At 40.1% G+C, this 20,386-nt stretch overlaps 1 protein-coding gene across 1 annotated transcript in view; it reads right to left on the bottom strand.

The window, feature by feature from the left end:
* The window catches only part of SNCAIP (synuclein alpha interacting protein), a 78,439-nt gene that overhangs the window by 15,213 nt on the left and 42,840 nt on the right, over positions 1-20,386 (bottom strand). The window contains exons 8-12 of the mRNA XM_063087881.1: positions 12,614-12,739; positions 8,633-8,802; positions 3,780-3,872; positions 2,164-3,232; positions 790-860 (exon numbers count right to left, since the gene is read on the bottom strand). Of these exons, the coding sequence (XP_062943951.1) occupies positions 790-860; positions 2,164-3,232; positions 3,780-3,872; positions 8,633-8,802; positions 12,614-12,739 (1,529 nt within the window). The remainder of the gene's footprint in view (positions 1-789; positions 861-2,163; positions 3,233-3,779; positions 3,873-8,632; positions 8,803-12,613; positions 12,740-20,386) is intronic.

Genomic DNA, 20,386 nt, shown 5'->3' with positions numbered 1-20,386 from the left:
AATGAACCAATCAAGAAGAGACACTGAGTGTATTATCTCCCCTTCAGCTGCTTTCTTTTTATTCCTTCTGTTTCCTCCCTTGTCAGGAAATTGTGCATATTCCTGGTGGGGGGACAAAAGGTATGCTGTAGGAGGACCAGAAGGACTTTGCCCAAGGATGTGGCCCAGTCACTGGGACCTGATCCTGTCCCTTTTATGTACACAGTCCATGCATTTTGAATTGTAAACATTCTGTTTAAGAAAGACCTTTATCTTGGTGGGCACTCATAAGACCAGCTTATGGACTGTAATCGAGGCTCACAATGTTAAGCCAGAGAAATTTCAGAATGGCAAGGCCTTGTTTCTCCTCAGATCAGCAGAATGGTGACGAAAGGAGCTTTCAGTCTATAATCAGCATTGAAACAAAACTCCAGCTCTGTTTCAAAGTTCTGATTCTGATTGGAGGCTGACTCATTCCACCTATGACAGGAAATTTAATTTCAATACTTACTTGGTACTTGACTCCTTTATAACAAAGACTGACAGCCAAAGTCAACTAGGAAACATACAAGTCTGTGAACTGAGTAGATATTTTTGACTGATGCTGGAATAAAGCCCCTCCAATGGAGTACTTCCTATGACTTAGTTACCAGTCTGTGCCTGCTCCTATTTCGGGGGAGAGATGTAATTTTTTTCTTCCTTGGTGCCATCCCCTGCTGAAAAGTGCTCCAGGTCCATAATTTAAAAGCTCATGCAATTCAAAGCAAAGGTATGGCAATGTTGCAGAACACAGCTCCTAGCACCACGTACCGTGCATAGTTATGCAGATGCTCTTCAATCACCGTGTTAGAGGAAAGACTGATGCAGCTGCTGTACATCTCCTAGAGAGGTGCAATTAAAATAATCTGAAAACATGCAACAAGCTCAGCACATGCACAAGTTCCAATAAACACAAAGCATGCGGGAGGTATATAAGAGGACAGCAGTTTAATATATACTTTAAGGAGCACGGGACACTGTTGAGATGATGATTCTTATACTACTGAAAAGAAAACTCATTAAGTTACATGGAAAAGTTTTATTTGAGCAATTTAAGTTTTGACGTATTTAACCTCAAAGGTCTGGTGTCTTGGGAAAAGTGTTCCTTTTCTAGATGAAACAAATAAATGCTAAAGTCCTTTATAACAAGTACAATTTACAGAGAAAATCAATATATAATTTAAAAATTGGTGCTCAACTAATTAGAGAGGTACTAACTAAGACTTGATTTGGGTTCTGCAAAAAAGCATTTGGGCAGATCTTAGACCTTACTGTAATGGAATTTAAACGTTACAGCAAATAATAAATTATGAAGATTCTGATACTCCACTGGGTGGTTTATGTAGATTTCATGGAATATGATTTAGGTCATTCCGTCCCATAGAGAGTTTTACAATTTTTGGCTACTATAGCATTTTTGGATGGCATGGCAAGCACTGAGCATGCAGGAAACATTGCCTAAAAAGATGCTCATATCTCTTACTCACAGAATATAGTGTATGAGTTTCCATAAATGCAAATATAAATGTGCTTCATGGCACACTCTAGCATCCCCTGTGTACTGGCAAGCACTTCAGACTCTATAGCCTCCAATTGACATTTGGGAGTCTGTGCTGTAAAATGCCAGTGTGGAGGTCTCTGTGGTGTATTCATTTTGAAGGTCATTCGAAAGTTGAGTAGTTAAGTCTTTAGAAATAGAGTTTCTCTTTATGTGCTTTCTAATTGGGTTTGAGAATACACTATCCAGTCACATGAAGAAAACAGACTTCCTGAGGCAGAATCAGCACCAATGAAGGGCCTGATTTTGCACATATTGGTGGTTTCATCTTGTAGAAATGCCTCCCAAGTCTAGGACCCCTAACACCCAAGGATCAAGCTATTTAGGGAAATTTAGGGACCAGAATATAATGTTCTATGGTTTATCTGCCTTTCTCTCTTATGGTATGTTCCAAAGGAAGAGCAAGGGGTATGTACTCTAACATGACTTGTCTCATTAGAAACATATGAATTGGGCTTTCCATTGATCCCTTTGGAATATTTCAGGGGATTCCCTCAAGGTGGCATGGGTCAAAAATCTGTAGTGTTAGGAACAGTGTAATCAATTCAAGGGCAAAAAAATAAAGATACTCTCCAAATAGCACTCACTGCCTTATTCTTTCCTTTGCTAGCAGAGCTTGCAGGGTTTCCCTTGGCTTCTGGCATCTTCCTTCCAAGTGAAGTTAAGGGCAACGTAGAGGTCTTCAGCTGGTTGGCTGCCTGATAGTTATTATTATTGTTCTGGTTGCCACTGAGTGTCTCCATGATGGATCTAAAGGTTCCAAAAGGTCTTTTCAGTTGATCCCCGGATTCGCTACTTGCGGAGGTCCGCTGGGGGGTCCTGCCCCTGTCTTTGTCTTTTTCTCCATTTACTTCCAGACTAGTTTGCTCCATCTGCACCACAGGCTCCTCAAAGGTAACTCTGAGTTTCAAGTTTTGAGATGTCCGGCGCTTGGAAGATGGAGACTTGAGGGCACTCTTGGGACTTGTGGCAACTTTCTGGGCAGCAGTGCTGTCAGGGATGGGCAGAGTGGGGTCTCCAGACGGCTGGGCTGTAGGACTGTTCCCTGAGCCTGGACAATGAGATTCCAAGTCTGGCTCACTGCTCTCTGAAGTGGGAGATGGGCTATGGCCATCCAAGGATTTGGAGGCCTTGATACTGAAAGGAAACCTGCGTCCTGATGCCGAGGTATGCTTCTTTACCATCAAGTGCAAGCTTTCTGCGCTGTCCAGACTCTCTACACTTTCCACAATGGGCTGAGGCCGGGGCCTGTCAGCCTTTCTCACAGGGGTGTTCTTGGGGTCCTCAGAGTTGTTGGAGTCTGTGTCAGATTCACTCAGTGACCTCTGCATCAGCTGCCTCAGCCTGGCTAACTTCAGTTCCCTCTTTTCCAGAGGGATCTTTTTTGAATTTCGAGAGGAAGCCTGAGCATCCTGGAATTCCAAGGATAGCTTTTCCTGGGTGCAGACATTCTCTGAGATTTCTTTTCCCAATAGCTGGCGTAGGATTTTATCAGAATCTTCATCTTTTGCTTTGGCCCTACCCCGGCTGGATGCTGACAGGCTTCCAAGAACCTGGATCCCCTCTTGGATTCCTTGTTTGCTTTTAGCTATAGACTCATCATCTGCATCTGGAGATTTCCACTGGGACTTTCTGGAAGCTGGTGAGGATGGGGAACTGAAAAGAGGATGAAGAATATATGAGATGATTTCATCCTGAGGTAAAATGACTCAGCCACAAATCACTGCACGGCCTTTATTGCCACTAATAATTTACAAATAAATAAGTACTGAATAAGGATAATTCTTTAATGGCTTTTCAAAACAATTTGACAATATTCCACAGTAGCAACCATAACCAAAGTCTAGCATGACTCATTCCTTATGCTGTGACTATAAATTTGTGTATTGTTTTACTGTTTAGACATCCATTTTGCATGCATTTTCTTCATTAATCCCATTTTCAACAAACTTATCAACCCACATATCCTTATTCCCATTTCATGGATAAAGAAATGAAAGACTCAGAAAGAATAAGTGACTTGTTCATAGTTGTGGAAATCAGAAATAGTGCCCTTTCCACTGCAATGTCTTATTTTCATTCCTCTTTATAAGAATAAAATATTTTTTGTTGTTATCCTTTTAAAAAACATTAAAAGGAAGTCCAAAAGAAGGCTCAGAGATTTTAGATACTTAACTCTAAACAACAATATGCCTGGTATTACCTGGGTGAAGAAGGCAAGGACTTGCCCTCTGATTTCTGGGCCTCTAGAAGTTGCTGGAGTTGGTTCTGCAGTGTGACACGTTCCACTGTCTGTCTGCGGAAAACAACCAGATGCATAAGCTCTGATATATACTGCTATAAATTTGTAGGAATACGTTTTTTCATAATAATTTGTAGTAAGTTGTAATAAATTCAAAAGCCTTAAAAATCTGCATAATCTTCATATTTACAGTTCAGAAATTTTCCTAAGGAAACAACCAAACGTACCCCCAAAAGATGTTTACTGCTAATATTAGTGAAAAACTTTAAGTAACCTAAATGCTCATCAATAAGTCTGAGTAAATAAATTATAATTATTTCTATAATGACATATAGAAAAAAAAAATACATATACTGATACATCTGAAAAAAATCTGGAAGAATATACTCCAAAGCATTACTTATTTTTTCTAAATTGTTTGCATTTTTAAGTGATTAAGTTACTGATTATAAAACAAAAATAAAACAAAATGAGCAAACTATTTCCAGTTTGGAAATACTTAAACCATTAAATAATATAGCATTTCTTATATAAAGAGAAAACAATGTACAGCAGTGCTCCATTTCCTCTGGATGTATGAGTGTGTGTATCAGAATGTGCTTTAAAGTTAGGAAAATAGCTTAAAAGCCATAGGTTACAGAAAGTAAAATCTATTTAGAAAACACATATTAATTACTACAGAAGTTGAAATAAGTAAATCAAACTGATTCTGACTTTATAGGAATAAGCAGTATCTCCTGAACTCTGTAGTATTAATGTGGTGCCCAAAGATGTCTACTCACATCCTAATCCCTGGAAAATGTGACTATGTTATCTCACACAGCAAAAGTGAATTAAGGCTGCAGATGGAATTAAGGTTGCTTATCAGCTCATGTTAAAATAGAGAGGTTATCCTGGACTTAGAACTAATCACTTGAGTCTGGCAGCAGAAGAGGAGGCAGAGGAGCAGGTCAGAGAGATTCCGAGTATGAGAAGGACTCGATCTGCTGTTGCTGGCTTTGAATTTGGAGAAAGGGGGCTGTGAGCCAAGGAAAGCAGCGCCCTCTAGTGCCGGGAATGATCCTCAGCTGACACAGGGAAAATGGGGACTTTGGTCTTAAAACTACAAAGAACTGATTCTGCCAACAACCTGAATGAGAAGGACACAGACTGTCATCCTAGAGCCTCCGGAAAGGAACAACTGCTGACAGGCTTGATTTTAGTCTGGTGACCCTTACCAGCCTTATGACCTAGCAAATGTAAGATAAGTTTGTGTTACTATAAAGCACTAATTTTGTGGTAGTTTGTTACAAAGCAATAGAAAATTAATACAGTTAGCATTAAAAATGGTAGCAGCTCTCAGGAGCCAGAACATGGAACTAAATGAATGGTTATAAGTGTTGTAAAAATGACTGCCATACCTTAGATACTGGCTTGAGGAAGCCCAGTGTTCTCCTTGCTGACTGTCACTGCGTATACCCAACACCAATGGCTGCCTGAATCTAATTCTGTGAGATTGGATTCTGATAATACCCTTTCGTAAGCCCCAAGCACTCCCTTCGTTTTTCTCAGAAGCATCAGTTATAGTTCTAATACTTCATCCCTAAGACCAGAGAAGTCTGTGACCTCATTACATTTCACTTGTTGTGCCAGACTCCCCTACTGAAAACTTAATGGTCCAAAGCAGGAGCCAGCAAACTGTTTCTTAAAGGGCCAAACAGTAAATATTTTAGGCCTGTGAGCCACATAATTTCATCACAACTACTCAACTCTGCCTTTGCGGCATGAAATCAGCCCATAAATGTATGTGTGTGGCTGGGTTCTGATAAAACTTTATTTACAAAAAACAGGTGGTGGGCTGGATTTGGCCCACAGTCTATAATTTGCTGACCCTGGTCCAACAAAAGAATAAAAACCAAAAATACTTAGAGCATTCTACTTTTTCCACTTTGCTAGTTGGTACTGGATGTCAAGTTCTTAAGAAAAAATATTTAGTGAGGGGCTGAAACAGAGGAAGAAAGATTATAGTCTGCTTTTAAAAGGTTTATTAGGTGTCTTAAAGTGACATAGTCAAGAAAACTATTTGGGGGCAACTGGGTTGTCTGATGACTGGAATCCCAGGTATGAATGGAAGAGAAAGACTCTACTGTCTAGATTCTAAAGAAGCCCTCAGAAAGGACTGATAAACTTTAATTACTTAAAGAAAAAAATGAGTATATGTCTACTGTATTAGTTTGCTAGAGCTGCCATAACAAAGTACCACAACTGGGTGGCTTAAACAATAGAAATTTATTGTCTCACAGTTCTGGAGGCTTAGAAGTCCAAGACCAAGGTGCCAGCAAGGTTGGTTCCCTCTGAATACTCTTAGGAAGAATCTGTTCCATGCCTCTCTGCCGGCTTCTGGTGGTTTGTTAGCAATCTTTGGCATTCCTTGGCTTGTAGACATAACACCCCGATCTCTGCCTTCATGTTTACATGGCTTTCTCCCTGTGTGTGTGTCTGTCTCTGTGTCTAAATTTTTTCCTTTTATAAGGACACTAGTCATATTGGATTAGAACCCACCCTAATGACCTAACTTTAACTTGATTACTGCTGTGTAGACCCTATCTCCAAATAAGGTCACATTCAGAGGTACTAGGGGTTAGGACTCCGACAAATCTTTTTTGGGGGTACAATTCAACCCATAATATCTAGGCTTGTTGATTAGGACTTCAACAGAGCTGAAGACTGCCATTTCTAAATAGTAACAATGTTTTTAACTATAAAGAGTTGGTAAAGGTGGGAAAAACTGTCTCCCCCCAGAAATTTGGACTAGAAAGACTAGTGTTTTACATCTTTCCTCCTGCATCTTTCTGTGTCTTTGCTGCCTGGGAGCCTGAAGGTACAGTGTACTGTGGCTATATCAAGTGGCTTTCTCAATTCATTTCTAGTTTTGCCAACTTCACTGAGGTACACAGTAACTAAAAGACTAGGGCATACAACATAACCTCTTCTATTTTATCTTGTAATGGGCCTAAGTACAACTGTCTACAGCATTGAGCTTTGGAGACAACAGAAGGATTGTTGTCTACTAGTGTATATGTGTATTTTATCCCAGAGTCATCAACAGAGAGAAAATCCAAGACCCTAACTTTGATCAGTTCACCAATAAAGCAGCTATTGTAACTCATAAAAGCTTTTCAGATTCAATAGTATAGAGACTGAGGAGAATGTTTTGTGATCTTTTCTCTCAGGATGAACCTTTAGAAAAAACATTCTATCGGATCACTTTAAAGCTTCTCTTTATTGATATGTCCACACACTACTGGAGGGAGTGGACATTGGTGTCACACTTTTGGAAAGATAACAGGCAACACCTACCCGCATTTTTAATATCAATGCCTTTCATTCTAGCAATTCTTTTTCTAGAGCTTGTTTTTAGAAATACCTATTCAGGCACATAACGACATATACACAAGTATGTTCACTGTGGAAAGATAACTTACTGAGTTATTAATTTGTGTGCATTTTCCCTTCAATTACATTGAGACCTTTAAGCTCACTTGACACAGGAAGTTTTGTGTAACTGGGCAGAGGATGCTTGGAATTAACCCCTTTGTTTTTTAAGTGAACACTTTTTTTTTTCCTAGTAGAAGTCTAAACTCTTCAAACAGATTATTCTAGGTGTTGGCAGGGTGATGGGTGGAGGGCCACAGAGACTTGTAGCTCCAAGACAAGAGCATGGAAGTAGAGAGGTAAGGGAGGTTTCCTCAAGCTTAGAGAAGAGATGGAGGTCCCAGGCCATGTCATACTTTTGCATGAATTATAATCAACTAAGGCCTCTCACACATCCTAGGCTTCCCCCCCCCCCCCAAATAATCCATATCCAGGAAATATACATAGATAAATAAATAAAACTTAAAGGTGAGACTTTATATTTTCCCTCTAAAATTGAATTTTTAAGGTTTATCCTCCCAATCTGTCAATATTACTTTGAATACTGATTCTGATTTTCAGGGAACCCTCTCCAATACAGCAACTGTAATTTGATCTGTTTCCTCTCCAAGGGCTGACCTTGGTCCTCTCAGGTGGGCATTAGCGCCTTCATCCTTCAACTTGCTGGAGACCTACCTGATGGACTCGCATCCTCCCTGCTTCCTTCAAGCATTTCACGACAATCTCCCAGAAATGCTTCCCTGACACCCAGATACACAATGTGTGCCAGTCTAACAATCTCATCAAGAAAAGTTTATGAGTTTAGTCTTAGAGTCTTTAGTTAGTCACTGAGTGGTTTAACTAACTTCATGCTGACTACACACTATTTTGTATCGAGTATTTAAAAATCATCTGCTTAATTTTTGTAATAAATTTGCTCGTGGTGGCTACCAAGTTCTTTATCTGTAATTTCCCAAACACACATTTTTCTTTTTGAGAAAACTGAGAAATTGGTCTTTCTCTAGCCTTTCTCTCTCTCTCATGCCCTTCTGATTTCCTGGGATATTAGGGACAGAAGTTTGGAGGTGAGGCCTGTGTGTGCTTTCAGTGCCTGCTACAGAATCTGGCCTGAGCTGGGATGAGCACAGAGACGCTCTCTCCTCGTGCACTGTGGCCTCCGTCCCCTGCTCAGGGAGGCTGCTCGGAGCTTTGTTGTCTAATTATCATTTTGCCTCCACACAGTGGCATCTTCAGCATGAACACTGGCTGTGAGCACTGGGGACAGAGGAAGAAAAGAAGATGAGGGCAACGTTGGGGATTCCCTGCACCATGCGATGAAGGGAGCTTACCATGCTGCTTGGCTGGAACTAAGCACAACAGTGACAAGTGAGATTTTGTCTCAGAACCAACGGCTCACTTACTCCTTTAGCTGCTTGGTTAACTTCACCACCTGAGAGGCCAGCGACATGCAGGTCTCCACCACCACCAGGTACCTGGAGCAGAGGGTGTGCCCGTGCCGCTCAGCACTCTGCGACGGCTTTTCCCCCGCGTGGTTCTGCATGGTGACGTTTGCTCCATATTCAACCAAGGTCTGTCAGAAAATGTAGAGACATGTGACTATCGGGACCTCCCTCTAAACATTATTTTTTAATGCCTATAACAGAATGTTGAGTAGGACTTTTCCTGTTATTCCAAAACCAGTTACCAAAGCCCATGGTGTTGGGGGAGGGGAGCGGAGTACCAGCACATGTGAACGAGACTTTCCAGGGACGTTTCAGCAGCTGGTATCAGACACCTTCCTTCAGAGCCCACAAAGATGTAGCAGAACCAATCCTACTACTACCAGTCCCCACCCACAGCCTGCAAAAGGGAGGAGGCTGCTGTCCACACAGTCCTTTCCTTTATGAGATGTGCAGGGCAGTGTTTGTGGCCAGTTTTGTCCCTTTCCATGGCTGGGTTTCAAGAGAATCATTCATGAAGTCGGGATGGCTGTCAGATGGAGAGAAAGGAATTTTGTTTACCTCTTCTTATTTGCTTGGGTCCTGGCAACTGGTTTTGGGCTGTAGTAACGGGTTTGAGAATTAAAACTTGGTGATCTGTTCCTGAGCCTACCTGATCAGGAATAAAAAGAGGTGGAGAGAAATGGCACGGCAGAGAGTGGGGAGGCTGTGAAGTAGCCCACGCTCCCACCATGTGCCATGGCAAGAATATGTCTGTGGACTGAACAGACTTTGTAAAAGGGAGTTTGGTGTGAGCTTGTTATCACCCCATGAACAAGGAGAGGCTTCCCCGGCAGCAGTCAGTAGTGGGCTGCACCAAAGGCGGAGGGAGTTGTTTGGGGGAGGAGAAAGTAAACAGTTCTCCCATGTCACATCATGTCGCATCAGTGGGAAGGCTCCAGAGATCCCTCTGAAATCCCCACCAACAGCACCTTCCAGAGAGCCAGCATCTGAAGGTTGCTACAAAGGACATCAGTGACCACAGTCCGCCAAAGCAGCAGTGACAGCTTTCAGGGAGCTGCCGTGGCTTTTTCCAGTTAAGCAAAGAGACATTTGAGTTTTTCTCTTCATACCTCCTCTTTGTCACCAACATCGCAGCCCAGAAGAGATGGGAACAGGAGCTAAAGTGGTGTGTAAAGAGTCGACCATGTCTCATTCCCCATTCCAAGTCCCTAATCTGAGCTGAGGTTGGGGGTGGGGACAAAGCTTTGAATCAGAAACAAGATTGAGGTTTGGAGAAAGTTTTAATAGTCATAAGCAAGCTAACGTTATGGAAGCTGGCAAAGGTATCATTAGTAGAGGAGAGAGAGCATGATGGAGCATGAAGTCAATAATTAAAAAAAAAACCTTTTATAGTTATACTGTGATATCAGATTTCACAAAAAGCTCTTATGTCCATGTTACTCAACCACCACAATTTGACATATTCTTTGACAATATTGTAATGAGATTACAAATCTCCAGATTTATTTTTGGATGCAGGTAATATTTTTTTTCCACAAACAATACTTCCAGTATTTAAATTCAGACTACTTAGAGGTCATTAAGGACATTCGTTTTCCTTTCGGTTTATGATCACTCACCATGAAAGGTCAATTCACCTTAAAGCCATTGCACAGGAGTGTCACAGACCGTGTCGGCATTGAGCTCTCAGAGCTCTCGAACAGACTCGATATAAACACAAGCTGTTATTACTCTCCCCAGACTCTGACCTCCACAGTTTTCTCTCCTCTGCTTTCCTTGCTCAGTTCCCTCCTCACCTCATAAGTTCCCTTGCTCACTCTGAGTCTCTTTATATCTTTTTTTTTTTTAATCTCAGACCCAGTGGAGAGACCCTTTTCCAAGATTATCCAAGTTTCCACATCCGTGGTATCTAGTGCCAAAAATATCATTTGTGTTAAGTGAAGTGACGAATGGTCTAAAAGGACAGAATGCCTCTCCACATATTAAAAAGAAAAATAACTAAAATCTCAAATAGAATTAGTGATACCAGCTTGCTTTCTCTGGCTTTTGGTCATTTATCAGCTGATAAAAAGCTTATTTAAAGACTACTAAATATTTGAGTATTTTGATAAATGGAAAATATAGTTTTCAGTGTTTGTTTAATTATCTTTCCTCCATAAAAAATATAATCTTACTCCTCTAATCTTACCACAGATCCTGGTAAGAATTTAAATTTCTCTCGTCTGTACTCTCCAATTTCTTATCACTCCATTTAAAACTTGGTACCTTCATTTAGAAGATGCATGCTTTGCCAAAAATAATGGAAAAACTTTCCGATTCTTGGAATATTTCCTATCAAGTCAGCTCTCCAAAGAGCTGTTTCATGTGAGTAGACACTCGAGAGAGCTTTCTGCTATTACCTCTGCTTTTTGTTTTTATTGATATATTTACAATTTTCTCACATATTCTCCTGTCATTTCCTGAGTCCTCTCTACCTTCCTGAGCAACTGGTCCTCACTGCCCAGTTTTATTTCGGATACAGACGACCTTGTGCATAGCAGGACCTTAGTCAGTACCTGTTGAAGAAATGAGCCGAGTCTGCGATATAGGAAACAACACATACATAAGCCAAAAAAGAGTGTTACTTTCTTACGGGTGGGAAATGCATTATATGTTGTATACATATAACACACGTTGAACTACATGAACTTGAGGTAAGAGTACTTTTTCTAATCATGGCCTTCGACCCTATGTTGTCACTTTCCTCTTCCTACATCTCAGGTAGATATGGGAACAAATCTATAGATGTTGGGTCATTTTCAATGAAGCATGATCTGATAGGTTTGATTCTGGTAATTATGACTTATGTTCGTAAATAAAATTCCAGGCCAAATAAAAACGATGACTTTGTTTCCAATTCAAAGCCTTTTCATTCCTCACACTGCCAGCCCCTCCTCCTCTGGCTGGCCTCTCTGCTCTGTTAATAACAGCCTTCAACATTTTCTAGGTGAAAAGGTTTACCTGCTTTTTACATTCATACACACCCCAAACTTCTGGGGATCCCCATTGGGCTCTCCCACCATGTGCTGTTCTGATGGTGGCCCTGGACTTGGCTCAGCTTCATGCAGCTCTGCATTCACCTGAGGGATGAGATGCCACCTCTTCTTCCTGCAGGAACCCCACACTCTAAAACAGCCCTATTGGAGCACCCCTCATGTGCCTTGGGGCAGGAGGACAAGCCTCCCTCTTCTCTCCTGTGGTTCTGCTCCCCAACCTTTTGACTTCATTGCACACACAGGACGTGATAATATTTGGAAGGCATGTCAGGCTAAAAGGGCGAGGCTACTTGAAGCTGATGGATGGAATGGTTGGCCATGAAGGCCCTGCCTAGCTTGCACAAGGGCGGAGAGGATCAGTATCTAAGCCCCTGCCCTCCCAGCCCTACCCTGTCCCCAACCAATTCTAGGCCTTTTGAACGCTTTTGAGAAGCTCAGTCCTACTACGGATAGAGGAGGAGACCACAGCCCTGTCTTTCTAGCTTACTACTCCCTACTATGAAGAATTCGCCTAACCCACCCCTGGAAACTGTCCTGTTTTTTACATACTTGGAAAGGAGAGATGTGCTAGGAGGGCAAGAAAAGTCTGCCACTTGAGAGACTGAGAGATGTCAGTCGGGTAGTGGTTTCCCTAATGTCTTGAGAACATGGGTGGAATTCGTGTCTATTGTCCCTGGCATTGGGGCTTTAGAGTAATGTTGAGAGAGCAGGATAAGTCTCTTTAACACCCTGTGACACTTGTGTGGATTTCTAGAAATACAAATATATTAATATAATTCCTATTGTCCACTGTAATACAAAAGCTGATTTAATCCAGCCATTCTCTCAGTGAACAAAATTTCCATTTTTTGTTTTATTACTTGATACACTCATTTCTCTCTGCTAAGCAGCAGGGCCTATGTACCTGTATGCACCCGAGGTAGCCATGCTGAGAGGCCACATGAACGGCGCTGTTGCCACCCTGGTCCACTTCATCCAACGAAATGCCCTGCTCTTGCATAAACTGAAGAAGCCACAGAAGAATTTTTTCCTATAAACACAAAGGCAGTTGGAATTAATGGAACATCATGGAGAGAAGTAAAATATAAAGATAGAGGAAACAATACTGTAACTTGTGAAGCTTAGATAAAATCAAGTTTACCATAGCAAGAAAAATTCCCACTCAGTATGAACTGAAAATCCATGAATCTCTGACTGAAAATAATGAAAGAGGACCACACGGAGAATTCTAAAAGCAGAAAGTTACCTCGGACATGCTCTTGTTTTACTTACTTATTGTACAGATGGGATTTGCAGAAAGTTTGAGTACCTCGTCAAAGTCACACAGCTAGACAGATCCAAAATTGGAACAAGAATCCAGGTCTTTTGATTCCAAGTCTCCCAAGGCAATGTTTTTGCTACTGTGTTAATAGTGCTTGTAAGCTTTAAGAATATTATCATAAAACCTTGGACTACTGAGATAACTAGCTTCTTCTTTTAAGTTTAGAAGTCTTCAAACATACCTCCTGCAATCAACAGGCTTACAAAAAGAGGAAACACCTTAAGTTTCCAAATATAAGATAACTTTGCTGAAACAAAGCCTCACTGAATTTTGTGACCAGATGTTCGTGGTGTTTTAAAGGTGAAGTTTTCTCTTCTTCCATGTTAAAGGGAGGGAACCAAAAGCTCTGAACACAAACCTTTCAAAAGCAAAGACATAGAGCAGTCAGTATATTTTGTCATAATCTGTTTGTATTTTACCCACTGCATGTTTTGTGGTATTTTCGTGTTACGCTTGGCCTTTAGAGAAAGCAGGGGGATGGGATTTCACTGTGTCAAAATAAAAAAATTAAATATAAAGTTAAAAAAAAATATGAGAGTGGTAAAAACAACAGCATGAAGTTTAGCGGGTGGAATTTGACATTTAAAAAGATGATCATGTGTTTGAAATAGCCTTGAACCTCTTTCTTCTTAGCCTTTTAAAGGATTTTTTTTTCCAGTTATTTGCTCGAACTGGTCATGAACTTTTATACTCTTCTGGATTAAATTTGCCTTCATCTTTTGAACATGCCAACTAATCCGCTAAAGGAATGTTGGATAAAAACAGCCAACTCTTTTAATGTTTTACTCCTCATTCTGGGGAACAGGGCACTGTTTATGAAGGTATTTGAGACATCAGGGACAGACTAAATGTTTGTACCAACTTTTTCCAAATGAGCAAGCGAGATGAAAGACCCTTAAAGAGCAAGAAGAGAAAAACGTAATCAATGCATACAACCTACCAAGAATGCCCCTGGGAAAGCAGGGTGAGTGTTAGCTGCAAACACAGATCCTTAGAAAGGGAAACCCCCAAGGGTCCCTAGAGAATGAGGTGGAGCACAGCCTGGAGGCTAGGGCTGGGAGTTAGAAGCAGGATAAGGATATGCTGATATGCTCAACTCTCTTCTTCAGAGGCAAACCTGGGGAAAGTTGGAGCTGATATATGGATAAGAGCAGGTGCCATTTTCACATGCATGAGGTAAAATCACTTCCTTTATTTTTCCCAATTAGGTAGAGGAAAAATACTGGATTACTTTAGATAGATGATTGTATCATGTGATCTTAACTCCTTACAAATCTGGATGAGAGGAAGTACCTCAGAATAAAAAACATAACAAATTGTTTTGAAGTCAATGGCTAACACACATGGAAACTGCAAGAAGGCATGTTGCTGTGCCTCTACCAGTGAAAAAGACGGCCCGAACACGTGTGGAAGAAATCCTCTTCAAGGGGTCATTTTCAACTTGTGGTAACCTGATTTGCTCCATGATATTAAATCATGGACTCTTAAAATTGCAGAGTAGGAGAGGTTTTAGGAAATCACCCAATTTTATTTTATAAATCTGAAAACTGAGGGAGAAGACAACTGTACATTCTCTGATATTCTAGCAGCTTCTTTCTTCATCAAGGAAAGCTCAGAGGAGTTCAAGATATTTAGAAATGTTTTATACATACCTTCCTGTCAGGTATATTTCATATTTTCCAGACCCAGTTAAGTATTATAATGGATATATCTATTCCACATGCACAGAGAACGCCCTTTACTAAAATCACAGTGTTTTGACTTTTAGTGACAGGGTTGTACTAGTGGGCAATGGAATACTGCATTTTATGACGAGGAATTTTCCTGTTGTAGAAATCTGGAGGAGAAGCGAGGGCCCCAGACTTTGCAGCGGGTTGGTAATCTGGGAGAACAAGACACACAGGACTGTGTGAGGCAAGAGCTACCTTTTTTTTTTTTTTTTATGATGGCATGGATAACTCTTCTTCCTTACAATTAAAGAGTTTACCCAATTCAATGTGCAAGAACTACATCAACAGGTCTTTGTCCAGCATCTCAAATTCAATTTTGTGTTCTGTATGTAAGACAATAATAAGAAGATATGCAACCAGCCTGTCCACTGAGGTTTTAGGTGGAAACAAAAATTTCATACCACACCAGACAGAGAAGTACTACCCAAAGGGATTGCCTGACTATACACCTGATCTTCTAACAGCCAATATTTAGGATTTCTGAGATAGATGTGTAGATGGCTAGAATCCTTGGTTTTAGTAAAAGCATGAGGCATCCAATCTCAGAGAAATTCCTCTCTGATTCTGGAGAACATGCCCTACCCTATAATTCAAACAGTGACTTATCTGACAAATATCTCAAAAAGAGGACAGAATATGGCTATTTCCTCCAACTAAGAAGGCCCTTATTAATGTGTATATGTACTGATATATAGATGGCCCCGACTTATGATGGTTCCACTTAACAATTTTTCCACTTTACGATGGCACAAAACCATTGCAGTTTTGACATACATACTTCAAATTTTGAATTTTGATCTTTTCCTTATAGGTGGCACATAAGATATTCAACATTTTATTATAAGTAGGTTTTGTGTCAGATGTTGTCCAAATATAGGTGAATGCAAGTGTTCTGAGCATGTTTAAGGTAGGCTAGCCTATGCTATGAGGTTTGGTAGGTGTATCAAATGCATTTTTGACTTATGATATTTTCAACTTACCAGAGGTTTATTGGGAAGTGACCCCATCCTAAGTTGAGGAGCATGTGTATATGCAGAGGTGTCCACCTCCACTTTTCTTAGCCCTTTACTGTGCTCTCTGTTTATGTGTATGTCTACAGGGAGGAGATGTTAATGGAAGAATGTAAAGGAAGAACTTCAGATCTTCATTTCCCCAGAAGTACAGTTTTCAGAGAAAATCCAGTGCAGGATGGAGAGGCCCTGTATTATTTTTTTGTTTCACAGAATACCTTTCCAACTTACATTTATCCATCTGTGCGTTCAACTTCCATCTACTGACAGAAAACTTCCTTCATGTACTAGTTTTCTCTTCTGGGGATTTTCTGGTTTTTTTGTAACCTGTTTTAATGTATTTTATGTGTTCCTAAAGGCAGTGCAAATTGTTTAGAGAGGCAATTAATTCATGGAATTTATGAGATTTGCTGGACAAAGTCTAATAAAAATATAATTGAAAAGTATGTCACAGGTTTATTGCTGATATCAATAAAATCTCTATAGTTTGTGATACAACCATAAGCTCTAAAGGAGTCAGCTTTGTAATCATAGATCATCAAATCTAATATGCCATCAATTACGATTCATTCCAGTTTTTGAGATGTTAAAATGTAAAAAACATGCTCATCAATAATTTCACAATGTCATTTATTGTAAGAATAAATGTAGAATCCAGAGATGGTAAAATGTGAAAAAAGAAAAGTGCATCTAAGAATTAATTAAACAGATTAAGGCTTAAATAATTCTTTGGTAAGCATCTCTTCCATTGTACTAATGGTTAAATAAGTAAATAGCAACAGAAACAATAAATTGGAAGAGATCCAATAGTCATAACAGCCAACATTTGTCTAGTATCTACTATGTGCTGGGTGATGTGGTTTTTCTCACTTATCCTTCAGAACAATGCTGAGGAATGGTTCTATTACCACCATTTTACAGATGATGAAACTGAGCTCCAGTGAGACCTTTTCTTTTTTTCTCTCTCTTTTTTAAAATGAACATATCCAAGGCCATTGAGCTAGTTGAGTGGTAGAGCTAGGATTAAAACCCAAATAGCTTGATTTAGGAACCAGTCTTCTTCCTGACTCTGTTTTCTGTCTTCCGAGTGTGGATATCCACAATTGCTCATTCCCCATGACCCCTGACTCTGTGAAGGACATGCTCCCCTTGTGCCCATGGGTCAAAGACATCACGGTTAATTGCTTGTCAGTCTTCAGGTTTCTGGAGCTCTGTGTCAGTTATGTTTTCTAAAGACCAGTTCTTGGAGAACAGATGGATGCTAATCAAAGGTTTTTTCTATTTTGCTTTCATCTGCATTGGCAGCACTTTCAGCATTGTTTGCTTATTTCTGCCCCATGACAGTGAAACAATAAAGACAAGGGAATATTTCTCCTCTTTAAAGTAGATTGTGGAAAAACAACAACACAGCCTGAGGAAGCGTCCCCCTCCCCTGCATGCCTATCACTGCTCATGACCATCTGTACAAATTGCTGAGCTTTTTCTTTTTTCAAAAAGTATCCTTTTTTGGGCCGACCCCGTGGCTCACTCAGGAGAGTGCAGAGCTGGGAGCGCAGCGGCGCTCCCGCTGCGGGTTCGGATCCTATATAGGGATACCCGGTGCGCTCACTGGCTGAGCACGGTGAGGATGTCACCAAGCCAAGGGTTGCGATCCCATTACCGGTCATGAAAAAGACAAAAAAAAAAAAAAAAAAGTATCCTTTTAAAAAATCTGTATTGGGGCAAACATTTCAAATGGAGAATAAACACAGTGTAGGCAAAGGTGATCTTAGTAAATGCTCAATGCTATGATGCAGGTTGTTTTTGTAGAAGAATCTCTTGAGCAAAAGTAATGTGAACAATTCAGAAACAAAAGGAATCATAGGTTTGATGATGAAAGTAACACAGAGCCCACTGCACCAACGACCGATGCAGAACAAGCAGAAGCCCCCAAGCACTGAGGGAGGGAAGCTTTGCTGGGAGAGTCTGGAAGAGACAATCTGAACCTTCATGTCTGAATAAAACAGTGCGAGTTACACAGGTGGTAGCTTTTGATTGAGATGATTTTGTCTCAATTGTTTTGCCAGCAACTTCTCCCAGGACAGCAAAGCAAGCCTGTCTGAGGACACCCCCTGCCTGTTCCTCGTGTCTCCTGAGGCTTTCACCTTCACGTTCCAGTGGCTAGTTCTGCTAGATACAATCAGGCAATACAATAATTGTACACTCTGAGACGTCATGTGTCACGATGAGGAAAATCAATTCCTACCACCCCAAGATCTATCACTCCAGGAAACTACTAAAAACTGCAGGCTACCCTGTGGTACTGGTGTTTTAAAGATAATTTTTACAAGGAAAAGGACACAATTGGGAGTCAAATGGAGCCCATTCTTTAAGAATCTATATGAGGGGCACAGGGCAACTAAAATAAACCAAGAAAGAAATTTTCCTCCGTACTATACTTTACCAGAGGTATTTACTGAAGAAACAAAACCAGAACACAGTCAAGTGCTGGCTTGATGTAGAAAAACTTGCATGTGCTGAATCCATTAGAAAGCTGTTCAATAACAGTCTTCCTTGTGAAAATATTAGCCTTGGAATAGTTCCAAGTTCAGCATCTCTGCAGGTTATCTGTTACATAAGTGGCTGTGGCGGACGTAGGATGGCTGGACAAAATTCCTAGTTCTAATGGGCTTCCACATTTTCCACTTGGGTAAGAAATCTCTCCTAAGGGTGCTGCTGGAATACCCCCTCAAAGCTGTATTTGAGCTCATAAAAAATGCTTATCAGCTAGAAATAACAACCTGAAGACTGATACTAGCATGAAGCAAATGTCTGACACAGCTTTTCCAATAGGTCACTAACTTCCATATTTTCCTCTAGTCCAGCCAAGTAAGCTACACTATCACCCGACCAGTCCCAGAAAGGGCACCTTCTTTTGTTCTGTCCCAACAGCTTCAAAATTATGAGAAACCTGCTGTGAGAGTTGAATAAAGAAACTGGTATATAAGCAACATTTCCCAAGACAAAGAACACCGAATGCCCAGTTATTTACTTAGAGTCTCAGAACATGCAATCTTTTCCTCCTTTTCATTGGCAAGCTCTACCAAAAGTGCAGGCAGCCTTTCCTATTCTGATATCTACAATTCCTCATTAGCCTTCGTATAAGCAAATGAAATCGGGGACATGAAACGTTTATTCACAGAATTTAATAAAATTCTGTGTTATACTGAAAATGACTTATGAGGATCAGCATTGACCAGATTCTTCTGGTCATTTGAAAATCTTATTCTCCTAAATTCTTCTGGTCATTTGAAAATCTTATTCTCCTAAATTCTTCTGGTCATTTGAAAATCTTATTCTCCTCTTTTCCAGTACAAGCAAAAAAGGGCATCCTTAGCAAATGCTATTAATAAATTACTAATAAATTACTATTAGTAGTTTTTAGGACAGTGTGGATGAAGAGTAGTAAGTCCAACATACAAAGAAAATGGAGTAAATATAGTATTTCAAAGACAGTGGTTATTACAAAAATGTTCTTTTTGTGTCTTTCTTCATTTCATAATTTCAGTATAGTTGCTCACTTCTTCAATAAGCTGCGTGAGGTACTCTGAATATTACAATTATTAAAATGTATTTTATCACAATGTAGATAAAATTGTAAAAAATAAAGTCTTCTTTAGCTGTATCGATGCCACTGTCAACAATCTGTCCAGTTGGGGGCAACACAGAACATGGCCTGCAGTCAGAGGACCTGAGCTGAAATCTAGTCTTTGCTCTTACTAGCCCTCAGACCCCGTGCAAGTCATTTAGCTTTCTTTCTTCGGTCTCCTCATGTACAGAATGGGGATAAAAACATCTCATAAAGTTGTTTTGAGGAATGAATCAGATAATGTACACAAAATCTGATGGCATGGTGCCTGGCACAAAGAGAAAACGTTTTATATATATATAATTGAAGCTACTGTAGCACAAAATAACTGTCAGCTAGCATGATTTCCACTAAAGAAAGACTGTGGTAATATTCTTAAGTCTATTCTTTGAACTTGAGATTGTCCTGCCTAGAAAAGCATAATCTCTTGTTCACAATCCCACAGTTTACTTCCACTGGGAAAGTGTATGAAGCCTAAGGGGATACGGTTATATGCATGAGAAGTAATTTTCTTTGCTACAAACAAATACATTTAAATCTATTTTAATACAGTGCTGACTATTACTTTCTAAGACTGAGATTGGCATTTTGTAGTTCCAACTTTTTTAAGGATAATTTACACTCATCCCTCTCAAAGTAAGGTAGTGATTTATTATTTTTTTTACTCCATACACTTGATTGTGATTTTTGTACATCAGTTACTAAGTGACATTTCCTGTTGTAGAAATTGGTCGTAACCGAGTCATCTAGTTAGCATGCTTGCTCATCTTTAACTGAATGAGACTTTCTTGATTAATGCCTTATAAAGACTTTCTTCTTAACTTTGGGTTCAAGAAAACATACCATTTTTTCCTTCAATAAATGTTAAATGTGTTTATTGTAGAAAATTTGAAAAATACCGAAAAATTAAAAAAAGAGAGAAAAGCCACTTGTAATTCCACCCTCAGTGGAATTACACTATTATAAACATGTTGTGCCATAGTTTTTG

Source organism: Cynocephalus volans, chromosome 2 (assembly GCF_027409185.1).
Source record: "Cynocephalus volans isolate mCynVol1 chromosome 2, mCynVol1.pri, whole genome shotgun sequence".
NCBI lineage: Eukaryota > Metazoa > Chordata > Mammalia > Dermoptera > Cynocephalidae > Cynocephalus > Cynocephalus volans.
The sequence above is the reverse complement of the archived record's forward strand: the minus strand, read 5'-3'. Positions and strand labels throughout refer to the sequence as shown.